The following is a 12,491-nucleotide window of genomic DNA, read 5'->3' on the forward strand; positions in this document are numbered from 1 at the left end:
TATATATATACATATGTATATACAAATACATGCATATATATACACGTATATACATACATATACATGCATATACATACCCAGGGTTCACTGCTACAGTGCAACAGTAGCAGGGGCTCTGAGAGCTTGAGAATTGTTCCACCGTTAGTATATTGATATTGATGTAATCAAGGGTGCTTGTCTTCAACAACAGGTTGCTCAAACTCTTCGAATGCCTAGTCCTAAAGATTCACGAACTCCTCACCTCATAATACATTCATGAATACCAGAAACAAGCAACCATAAACATCTAAAAATACTATTCCAAACAGTAGTAAAATGCTATAAAAAGTTTAATGACATAAAGTACTTGCTGCTATGATCGCATGAGCGCAAGAATCGTCTAAAACGAAGCTTGTATGAAAAAGTTATAAAAGGTTTGAAGTTACAGAGGTCTTTCTATAAAAAAGCAGGGACTTGTTGGTAAAAATAGAAAAGTCTAAGGGCTTATTTGTAAAGCTTTAGTGACTTATATGTAAATAAAATAAAGTTACATGGGGCTAAATTAAAAATAATATTACTGACAAGGGTCTTTTGTGAAAACAGAAAAGTTTAGGGGTTATATTGTAAAAAACCTAATTTAGATAATAATAGGATTTATTTTTGTAATAAAAATCCTAATTATTGTGTAATGCTGATGTTATCGCTTTTTTGGACTGCTGACCGGGCTCAAGGTGCTGACATAGCATCTACGTGGCTCATGATTAGGATTGTGGACCGAAGGAGTTGACTTGGTCCACTGGCACATGGCGGACCGATTACACAAACGAAAGGGTAAGTGATCTTGCCCTTAGGTTTTAGATCGGATGGCTTTGGGAGATTAGGGGATCGATGGCTGACGACAACTGAAGAATGGCGACGCCACCTCGAGTCTCGTTGGAGCATCGCCAATGTCATGCACGATCGTGCTATGAGCTACCAAACAAGATGGGAAACGGCGCAAAACAGAGAGGGGCAATGCACATCTCACTGAGGGCTTTGCGCTTATCGAGGAAGGCTTGAGGACGGTGAGATGGCGACGACGGGCCAGAGCTTGATGGGAACGATCGTGCGACGGCGGAGAGAGGAATTTGAGGGTCGAAGAGGCTTGCTGGAGATCCTGCGAAGCCGAAAAGACGGTAAGCGAACCTCGGGGCGCAACGGGGCAAGCTAGCAACGGCGCGTAGCGGCGGTGCTCATCAGAGCTCGCGCATGGGCTATCTTGCGGCGACAGAGCGACGTCGAGGAGCGACAGAGAAGGTTCCTCATGCTCCTGTGAAGCCGGTGGCAGCCTCAGACAAACCGGGGAGGGCTCAGCTACGACGGTCTTCGAGCGGCTGAGCTTCGGAGGACAATAATGACAGCTCGACGATAACAAACTCAGGGCGGCAGGTTGAGGGGAAAAAGAGAGGGCGGCAGAGTGGGTGGCTTTATAGGTACGAGGGAGGGCGACGGTTGCGGGTTCGGGGTTGTGGGGTGCGGCGGATGTGGGGATAGCGATTTCTGACTATGGTTGCGCACACTATAGGAGGGGGATGACAAGTAAGGCCCACACGTTAGTGAGCGGAAGAGGGGAATGGGAGAGCTAGGCTAGGCCACGCGCGTTACACCGCTCCCTTCAGGTCAACGGAGAAAGCCAAGCCAGCAAACGCTGCATCTCAAACTAGAGCGGCATTATTTATAGAGGATCGTAGCAGCCGGCGTCTCGACCATGGAGGCCTACGGCAATCGATCAACCACAGGCTCATGCTCGGATTCTTGATCCTACTAGTTAAAATTCTGCTCTGACAAACAGCGACGTTATTGAATTCTTTTTTCGCGGACCAGTACATGCTCATGCTCATTCCTCCCCCTGACACAATCTACATCGGTCGTCCCGGTTCTTGGAGACCTGGACACGAGCGCAGCGCCGCCATTGCTCCAGCTGCTTCTCCGTTATTCCGTCCACGCCGCCATCTAGCAGCTGGAGTCGTCCCCGCCCGGTCCCTGCGTCTCGGGACCTTTCAGCCTTGGGTTGTTGTCGAAGCTGCAACGAAACAAGAGACGAGGATTGTTAGCAGAGCTGAACTATTCAGACAGCATGTCTCAAGCCTGAACTGAATGAACATCATGAAGGAAGTTCTACCAACCTTCTGAGAGGAATGTTCTCGAACGCTCCGGATGTCGGGATCGTGCCGCAAAGGTCGTTGCTCGAGAGATCTCTGCAGCAGAAACGGAGAAAAATGTTAGTACCATATGGACGAAAGTAAGTGTGCAGAGAAACATTGGAAACACTGAGAACACTGGAAGTTCAGGCCGCTGTACGTACACATCTACCAGGTCGGGTAGCCCAGCCAGTTCTCTCGGGATCGGCCCGGTTAAGCGATTGTGATCAATTCGCCTACCAATGCATATTCACGCGATCCATGTGTTAGATTTAGAAGGCTACAGAAGCTCAGAAAGAACGATCGATTCTCAGACTTACAAGAATTTCAGGGACTTCAGGTTCCCAAGCGTTTTGGGTATAGGCCCTGAAATGTTGTTGTTGTACAGGTCCAGGCTGATCAGGTTCGTCAGGTCTCCGAACTCCGACGGGATTGGTCCCTGGATATTGTTCCTGGCAAGTTCCCTGTTCAGATGACAAAAGGGTCAGTAATACTGCCTTCACTGACATGGACAACGAACAGGCAATTTTCAGAGCCAAAGAATGATGGATGGAATCAACGGAAGAACTCACATATATTGCAGCTGCTCCAGTTTCCCCAGCTCGGGCGCCAGACGACCGGACAGGTTCAAATCAGAAAGATCTCTGTCAGAGAAGCAGTTTTGAGCAAACAGTTAGATGAATAAATGGCTTCCTAAATACATTTGCCCCATCCTTAGATCGTTTTGTTGTACATGTTTCGGTCCGGAGGAAAAAACTGATGGTAATTTCGTTGCCTTTGTGTAATAAAATTTAGGGTTAATCCGTTCTGAAAAAAAAAAAAAAACAGTTGCCCCATCTAAGCCCGTGAAATGTGGGACGCACACTATCGTCCATGCCCATCCGTGTTGGGAGAGGCCCGATCCATCCAAGTAGTATGCACGGCCCAATCTTCCCCTTGTAAAACCATTTTTTTCTCGGCGTGAAAATCATTTTAGCTAGCAGCAATCAGCAATCTAACAAGAAAGCTACGCTACCTACCCAGGCCAAAATCACTCAAACCCTATCACTTTCTCTCGGACGACTGACTAATTCGCAACAAAAGAAATTAGCAATCTAAGTAAAATGGCAACAAAGATTACTCACAGACGGACGACCCGGTTGCTGTCGTCGTCACAGGTTACACGGGTCCAAGTGCATGGATTGACCAAGTTCGGTTCCCAAGTATCAAGCGCACCATCGGGTACCTCCAGGCCTTGACGAAAGGCCGTCAGAATATCACCTTCCTCATTCGCTACGGCCGGCGCGAAGGATGCCACCAACACCGCCATGAGGATGATGGTGGAGCAAAGGGCTAAGATTTCAGAGGCCGTGAACGCCATGGTGGCAAGTGGTTTGATCGAAAGGGCGAGATGAGCGACGAGGGTTGCAAGGGCCGTTGTTGTGGTGTTGTGTGCTTTGAACCATGGCTTTGGGCGGTTTTTAATGTGGGAGGCTAGGGAGCGGGGTTGGTGGCTTCAGTTACCATTCTGGCCGAAATGGTATGCGTATGAAGAAACATGCCCTGAATATGTCATATTTTTTGTCGTATAACTGACAGTGGGCCTTCGACTGAAATTACATAGGGCCTAGTCACTGATGACTCTGTGGTGGATTTGTGTGTGCATTTTGCTCACCCGCATAGCAACTTTCTTTTTTTGCAACCGAAAACCAGCTGTTTCCAGTCAAATATTGTGGGCGACAGCTGCTCTCTAGGCTGTAATGCATGTTGATCGATAGTGTGCTTTGAGTTTGTGGTTTTGGTGGTTTATAATGTGGGTGGCTATGGAGTGGGGTGGGTGGCTTCAGTTACTATTTTGGTGAAAATGTTATGAGCACAAGGAAACGTGCGTGGAACACGTTCATATTATCCTGTTATGTCACTGACAGTGGGGCTTTGACTAAATTTATAGCGCACACATTAGGTTTATTTGCTGATGCAACGATAGCAAAATTGTATGTACATTTTTTTCGCCCGCACAACAACTTTCTTCTCTACAATAAAAAAACCAGTTGTTTTCTCGTAAAAAATCGTGGGAGACAACTGTACGATTGATTGTGTGCTTTGAACTTATGGTTTTAGGTGGGTTTTAACGTGAAAATCTAGTGACCAGGGGTGCTATGCTTCAATTACCTTTCTACCTGCAGTTTTCCGTTAAGTCACTGATAGTGTGCCTTTGGATGGGCCGAAGTTATATCACATCAAAGGACTTAGTTACTAGTGACTGGGTGATGAAATGGTGTGCACATTTTGTTGACATGCGTAGCAACTTCCTTCTCTGCGGCCGCAAACCTACTACTCCTTCCAATCGAAAATATATGATGTTTTTAACTTTTTACAGTCTTCGACGTGAAACTTTGATCACTATTTTCTATTAGGATATAATTATAATAAATAAAAATATAATATTATAAAAATATTTTTTAAAAAATAAATTTACACGATAATTTTTATATTTTAAAACTAAATATTTTAAAAACTATTGATGATCAAAGTTTTAAAATTTTGATCCGATCTTAATCAAAGTGTCGAATAGTCATGACAGGAGGGAGTATTTTCCCTGTAAAAAAATGTGGGTGACACTATACTCCAAGCCATAATGCATGACACTGATAATGGACAAGAAGTTGAACCGTTTGATTTAAAATCAATGATTTTGGTCGATCGATTTGAGAGAATGGCATGACACTGATAATGAACATTCGGTCAAAGGTATGGCGTACCGATAAAGTTTGGTTGCCGGTGACCCAGTGGTAAAATCATATGTACACTTTGTTCCCTCATAGAAACTTTCCTTCTCTGGAATCGAAAACTACTTGTTTTTTTGCGTCGGAAAAGTGCGACAATTGTACTCCATGAGTCCATGACATACTGCATGACAATCGATAAGGACTAAAATGTGTGTTGTTGGATGTAGAAATGATGTTGCTGGTCCATCGGTTTGATTGAATAGCATAAATGACTAAATGTTCTCGCTACTTGTGAAGATATGTGTATATAACAGAAAGATATGTGTATAACACATAAACTGCCCTTGCTTTCTATAAAAAGACCATCCAAAGAAGAACAAGAAAATGTAAGAGTTATACAAGTCACTTGATGAGCCACCAACAAACAATTTTCCTAAAGACTTGTCGGATCACTTGATCCTGAATGTCACCATTTCGTCTGTGCAATGTAACTTCATGTCACGTTGTACGATTAGCAGCTCCATTTCTCTATTAACCAAGGGTTATGAGACAGACATATATGCACCATCAGCAGCTTGTGCATAGTGCACTACTCATTGGCCATAAATAGATTTGATGTTTCAGATCAACAATCTTGGAAGGATAGCTTATCAAATCATACATGATTGTATCAATTAGTTGATTTGTTAGGTCTGATTATAATAGATATGGAGGGTTGCAGAGCTGCACATGTGTGTCACATGTGCATGATCAACTAGTCTGTACTAAAAACAGCGAATGCAAATAATACTATGTCTACTCAAAAAAATATACACGGAATAACCAACACCATTATATCCATCCCATCAATTTAATCCAATAACCAGGATTCATTTAACATGTTCCGTTGCATCTAACGGCTCAGATGCGCAGATGTAACCTTCCAGAATATTGCCCAAATAAATTAGTCGCCTTCCAAAATACCGCTCAAATCAATTAATATATTTCCAAATATTGTTCCAATCAATTAGTCATGATCAATTTAGAAACCCCCACTCTCATAAGTCTTTCTTTCACGTCACAATTATCTCATCACATTCTCACATATGCGCCTATATTGATCTCCTACTTCACTCCACATGTGCCACCTCCGGGGGGACCATGATCATCCCACGCCATCGTTGCACATCCACAGTCATCCCATGCTGCGATCCTGTACCAGCGGACACCTCCTTCCCACGTTGCGAGGTGAGGCATCCCTTTCGCCATTTGATTTACGATCTGTAGGATTGCTTGTGTTCTTGTGTATCAGGCTATTTTTTTCCTATGTTTTGTTGGTTATAACTTCTATGGATGCTCATGCACATATCTTATTTGTTAAAATGCCATAATTTTGAGTTCATATGCCAAACACAATCTATATGAAAAAAAAGTTTGTTATTTGCTATGTTATATTTAGGTGGTCATGCATCAAACGCTTTCATTTTTTTTCTTGTTACTCCAGAAGATTGAAATTGAAAAATAATGAAAGATAGTGCAAGATCCTAGTTAGCACGTGGCACGAGATATCATCCAAAAGTGTTTTCACTTTTCAGATATGGAATCATTTAGACTCGAATGATATGCACTTATTTAACTTCCGATTATTGTATTTTTTCAACAGAAATTTCCACATTTTATTTTAATTAAATTTCAGATGTTTGATTCTTCTGGGGTGGTTCTTTGGTGTACAATTGGTTAAAATATGGTTAAATATCACAGCCATGCTATGATTTTAATGCATGGATGAACAACATACACAAGAGGCATCATGTTTTAATTAATAGGTTTTTTTTTTTACTTCTTCGGATTGTCATACCCTTGATTGATTTTCTACTTGTAGGTCTATCTTTCGTTAATTTTCTTATTTTACTAGTAAATTGTGCTATTTTTTCTTCATGACTATAATCTTCACTAGCAACTATGGAATCAATAAATATTGTAATAAGAGCTGAAAATATAATTTGATGCATTACGCATGCACACTTTCAATTTTTTTGTTCTCATTACAATATTTATTAATTCCACATGTTTGTAACATGTGTGTGATTGCTAGGAGTGCATAAATGACTAAATGTTCTTGCTACCTGCGAACATATGTCTTTATAGAATTACGTCACCACGGCCCTTATGAAATGCGTTGGGAGCACTCACTACTAGACCTTTGTGATCATGACTCACGGAAAAGTGTCCCCCCTTTAAGGATATCGAACAAATGACACCTTGCTATCAATGATCTTGTTGATAGAATTGTGCGTATTATTGTGCGCACATTCGTTTATCTGTGTATGAACAACTCTCATTGTCATTGTGTTTTAAATTAAAAAGTGCTCCAGATTTGCAACACTAGCTACAACCGTATGGCATGTACCGCATAGAATTGATATTTCACATATATATTGGGATTTTTAGGATCAACCCCAGTTCCCCAAACAAAAAACAGTGGAGATATGTGTACATAACACATGAAGATATGAGTGTGGCACATAAATTGTCCTTGCCTTCTATACTAAGGCCATCCAAAAAAAGAATAAGAAAACATATAAGAGTATGCGAGTCACTTTATGAGCCACCAACAAACATTTTCCTCTTAGACTTTTCGGATCACTTGATCCTGAATGTCACCATTCCGTCTGTGCATTGTAACTTCGTGTCATGTTTATACGAGTAGAAGCTCTATTTCTCTGTTAACCAAGGGTTATGAGAAACACACAGGCACTATTAGCAGTTTGTGCACAGTGCACTGCTCATTGTTCATAGATTTGATGTTTCAGATCAACAATCTTGGAAGGATAGCATGCCTTTGTTTTATAGTAATACCAATCTATGATGGACCATGGATTTCTCCAACGGTGGAAGGTGAAATAATTCTCAAAGAAGGGGAAGGTTCTCATACGAGATTTTGGTTTTGCAGAACATGTTCTGCCACTGGACCACCTTTGGAATGTTGTAGTGGCTCTTGCTGGTTCGTGTTTAGTGTGCGTTTTGCACCCCGATTGCTAGTTGGGCCTATGTACAACTTTTTTTCCTCGCAAATGCTAAATTTGTGGCTTCAGCAATGGCAACAACTTCGCGTGTCTGCATGAGGGGTATTGCTCTAGATCCAAATCTTTATCTAAACACACTTTTAGTGTGCAAAACAGAAGCAATATCACGTAAAAAAGGGTAATAGCATCGATGCTTTGTATGAAAGCATTTCACTGCCATTGTAAAAGTGAAAATGATTGAGTAAAGAAAAGTTATGCTCTCTGCCACTAGTTTGTTGATGTCGCAAATGGTTTGGGGCCTCCAGTGAAATATGTCAACGAGGTAGAATCTCTGCCGAGCAGCACAACTGAAATTGTGTCCGGTCCAACTCAGGAGCCTACTAAAATAATCAAAATGCCATATTGAATATCACATTGTTCAGTGCTCCGTCCACAACCAAATCTTCACCACACAAAAAATATCACATTGCTAGCTTGGATTCTAACTTAAAGTTTCCATGTGCCGGATTATTAATTCACGCCACGGCACACACGGTAACTTCACACTGCTAGCTTTTCAACCAAGCACGATAATCAATTATATAGCTTTTCAACCAAACACGGTGAACAATTGTATGAATCAACGATTCCTCAAATTGGTAGCTCCAGGGGCATGCCCTCTTCACAGCAAATGTATTGCGTGTAAACGTGTCTTGTTTCTTGCTACATGGTTCAACTCAGAACTGTTCCTTCAAAGGAAGGAAATGCTAGCTTGAAACATTTTTAACACCATCCTCGTAATTACAAGAGCTGTATGGTGAATACTACAGTGACAACATCATCGTGTGACCGTGGCTGATGGGATCATATGTGGATCCGAAGATCCGTGCAGGATTCTGTTAAGGTGATATATATTCACAAGCGAACGATCATCCGGTGGAAGGGTCAAACTCTGAAGAATTCCCGTCAAGGAAGGCTTTGCTTTATGACTTGCTCATACCAGGGTCTGCTTTGAACTAATCCACTGGGAATGCAACACCACATATGTTTTTCCCACAGATTTCTTGATCCCACGGACCGATCAAATGTGACTCAAATTCTGGTTGTGTGATGTCCCGCGTAGAATCTGGTGACGGCTCATCCATCCTTGGTTTCTTGGGAGAAGGCTGCACATTGTCTGGGTAGTCATCTAAGCTTGGAGGTGAATGCGAAAGTTTCTGATCCTCAGAAGCATCAGAAGCTTTAATTGATCCACCAAGCTTCTGTTGCTCCTCTATGATCATCTGCAAGTATTTCCCTTGCGCTTCAATTCTCAGCTGCAGTTGCCTTTGAACCTGCAAAGGCGACATATGATGTTCATCTAATTGAAGAGTTTCGGACAAAACTTGGGTCGATCTAAAAGGGAAAAAAGACTGACAAAATGCAAATCTACTAACAAAAAATACAGTAAAAAGAAAACAAAAAATGTATTATGAGGTAACAGAGGACTAACTCTGACAAATAATGAACCACCATAAGTGTAGCTTTGCAAAACAAGTGAAAATAAAAATTGTGCAAAATATTTGCTTCGAGTAAACCCAGGTCCCAGTTAGCAAGTAGGATTGGTGGGGGTGGGTAAACTAAACGTGTAAAAAACAAACATCATGATTTACAATAACTAATGTCTTATGATAACAGACCTCGAGCTGTTCATGAAGTCGCTTCTGAACCTCCATTTGCATCTTCAGTGCTTCATTGATTTGTAATCCTCTGAAAGACATGCCAGAATATTTTGTCAACTAGGTTTCATACATTAGAACCTGATACTAGCCGGCACACAAGCCTATGCTACAGGGTCCAACTGAGTAATATCACTTACGGTGCAGAATCTGTGTTGGATAGGGAATCGCTTGAATCCTTTTTTTCGTCCTTTGAACCTACATGGGATGCTGGTTGTAACATTGAAATCCAAAATTCCTAGGTGTGACAGAAGCGAGATGCTGAAGGACAGAAGGATATTTACCTTCGGCAGGAGATTCCGGTATATACTTGGCAAGGCGATACTTCTACACAAGCACCAAGGAAAAGAAAGTATTAGCTGCAATGATTTTTTTTGCCACCTGTGTCATTTGAGGGGAGATCCTCACCTGCAAATGACTCTTTACGTGATAAATTGTGATCCCTGGTACGCCCATTACAGTGAGCACCCCTTTAGGTGTTGCTCCTGAAGACACGGTGATAAAACAAGTAAGCGCTAGAAACAGAGTACATGCTGTTGTTGAACACCAAACTAAATTAGTTGCCCTCATAATAGAGCCAAACAGATGTGTAACACATGCAATACTAAAAGTTCTTTCCAATTATTGACAAGGATTAAGGTTTTCAAGGCACGACATTTTCCAATGAGATTGGACACAGTTATAGAGGGTTATATGAACAACAACTATTCGGAATTTACGGAAAGCATGTTGCAATCTGATCCTAAACATTGGACATATCAGATATCAAACAGAAATTGAACAAATAATTTAGATAATAGATCATGCAATGTCCCAAGTTCAACCACAATGACTAATACAGTAATACTCGACAGAGAATACTCACTATCTGGTCCACCAAGCTGCGCAATGGCATCCACAAAGCGATTATGGAGATCTGAAGTCCATCGAAGGCGTTGTTTGCCACTTCCTACAGGATGAACAGGGTTGCTTATGTTGGATCCACCGATAGCTCCAATACTACTTACATGCTCACTATTCTGAGCCCTCTGCGGAGCGAAGGGCACAGAAAAATTCTTAGCATGATACATCATGTGAATGCTGCAACAACCACAAGGAGATGTCATACACCCAAATAAGGCCAAGTGAAGTGAGAAAATTTACGATAAATAAGTCTACATATAAATGCCCCACGTTTATGTCTCATTGAATACATCAAGTTGATGGTAAAATCACAAAACAGCAAATGCATGTTTTGCATCGTTTCATTACAAGCAAATTCCACTGCCCTTTGTACAGCTATAATGCTGTTCTTAACAAGTGAACAAGGACAATATTAAACATCCAAGCATTATAATTTAAAATTAAATCAACATGTTTCAACTCTAAGAGCTACTGCCATATACAAAATAGGTGCAAACCTCTACAGGAAAACAAACACTCAAAATCACCCAAAAACAAGAGTCCATGATGGCCTGACGACGGATCTCCACATGGCAGACAGACAATTTCGGCAAGAAACAATTGAAAACAAGCATAGTCAGCTACCTTTCACAAGTCCAGTTACTCCAGTATCAATAGACCAGCATAGATGCGGGAGCTGAAACTATGAGTTCGACAGAAAAAAAAACTAATAACAGAACACTTGAGAACTGCCAGATGGCTAAGGCTAGAAGCAATTTTGGCGACCTCAAACTGCCAAAGAAGTTCCAACACCCAACCAAGGCTGGGCCACATCCAAGCTACGTTTTTCAAACAAAAGATAATCACTAAAATGTTGAACGACATGCACAACTAAGGTACCTGGGCACAATTACGGTGGAAACTAAACTGGAGAGGAACGTGATCACAAGCCCTAAGCAAATACCAACCTCCAATCCATCCTTTCCATCCTCAAATTCGAGCAAGACTTGGCATCCACGAACAAATCTTAATCCAAACCCATAGCAACTATAAGAGAAATGTAAAAACCTCATAATCGAAACCATTTCCACCAAATCAAGGCTCACCTCAACCACCACCCAAACGCAATCCCCTTTCTCGCTACTCTTTACCCGATCCACAGCCCATCTACACCGAGCAACACAGTAAGTCAGACCAACGTTACATCCCCGGTTCCCGATAAGAGCTCGGTGAAGCTCACAAAAACCGGAAACCAGCAAAGCACAACACCCCTGCGCCGTGGAAGGCAACTCGCCACGGGCGGACGCGCATCATCGGATTCTGCAGCAAACAACGGCGAGAGCGAGGCAGGGGAGCGGGATTACCAGCGGTCCCGGGATCGCCGGCTTCCTCGTTGGGGCGCGGGAATCAGGGCGGCGTGCTCGTGGGGGCAGGGAATTGAATGCCGCTGCGGGTGGATGCGGATTCCCAACCGGGAACCGAGGTCAAAAGGGGGACGGGGAGGAGACGGGCGGGGGAGAGGAAAGCGGCAGGTGGTGGTGTCCGCCTGTCCGGCGAAAGCGACGCGGGCAGGGGAGAGAGGGGCAGGCCTGGGAATTTGGGCGATTTTTCTTCCTCCGGTGGTTAGGGTTTCGCGCGAAGTGGCCGAGAGAGCGGGAGGGGGTAGCAGGGATTAAAATTTAGTCAAAATTTCAGTAAATTTTTGTGAATTTTAGAGGAAAATAAAAGATTTAATTTTGAAATTTTCTTTCATCGATATTTGAAACCTACATAGTAGAGAATAAAAAATAACTAAAATTCATCAAAATTTCCTAAATTTCGGTTAATCGCCGGTGAAAAAAATTGTAAAACGGAATTGAAATCCAGTAGCGCACGCTGGACCGGGTCTACCCGGGGACCTCAGCTTCGCCGTCTTCTACTGTAGTACTGCTGCTAGCTTTTGTCAGTGAAGTGAGCTGAAGAACTGACCGGATAGGCAGGGGGACAGAGGAGCAGCTCTCCTGGTCTCACAAGCTTTTGTCAAAGAGTCTATTTTTTAGA

General features: G+C 42.4%; 2 protein-coding genes across 4 annotated transcripts; both read right to left on the bottom strand.

Annotated features, from left to right (window-relative positions):
• Positions 1–1,847: 1,847 nt before the first annotated feature.
• On the bottom strand, positions 1,848–3,519 carry LOC133885602 (leucine-rich repeat protein 1-like). The gene is made up of 6 exons (XM_062325331.1): positions 3,284–3,519; positions 2,732–2,803; positions 2,480–2,623; positions 2,324–2,395; positions 2,145–2,216; positions 1,848–2,041 (listed from the first exon to the last, which is right to left on the bottom strand). The coding sequence occupies exons 1-6, from the start codon at positions 3,517–3,519 to the stop codon at positions 1,972–1,974; spliced, it is 666 nt and encodes a 221-aa protein (XP_062181315.1). The 3' UTR covers positions 1,848–1,971.
• Positions 3,520–8,498: 4,979 nt separating this feature from the next.
• Positions 8,499–12,045, bottom strand: LOC133885555 (myb family transcription factor PHL7-like). Of its 3 annotated transcripts, XM_062325282.1 has the most exons (9): positions 11,816–12,045; positions 11,558–11,618; positions 11,420–11,477; positions 10,435–10,649; positions 9,978–10,054; positions 9,854–9,896; positions 9,710–9,767; positions 9,531–9,600; positions 8,499–9,185 (listed from the first exon to the last, which is right to left on the bottom strand). In XM_062325282.1, exons 3-9 carry the CDS (start codon positions 11,437–11,439, stop codon positions 8,868–8,870), a joined length of 801 nt encoding a protein of 266 aa, XP_062181266.1. In that variant the 5' UTR covers positions 11,440–11,477; positions 11,558–11,618; positions 11,816–12,045; the 3' UTR covers positions 8,499–8,867. The 3 variants fall into 3 exon arrangements, with proteins under 3 accessions (XP_062181266.1, XP_062181268.1, XP_062181267.1); XM_062325284.1 differs by lacking the exon at positions 11,420–11,477 and having other exon boundaries at positions 11,816–12,041; XM_062325283.1 differs by lacking the exons at positions 11,420–11,477; positions 11,558–11,618 and having other exon boundaries at positions 11,816–12,038.
• Between the last annotated feature and the right edge of the window lie 446 nt (positions 12,046–12,491).

Source organism: Phragmites australis, chromosome 11, assembly GCF_958298935.1.
Source record: "Phragmites australis chromosome 11, lpPhrAust1.1, whole genome shotgun sequence".
Taxonomy (NCBI): Eukaryota; Viridiplantae; Streptophyta; class Magnoliopsida; order Poales; family Poaceae; genus Phragmites; species Phragmites australis.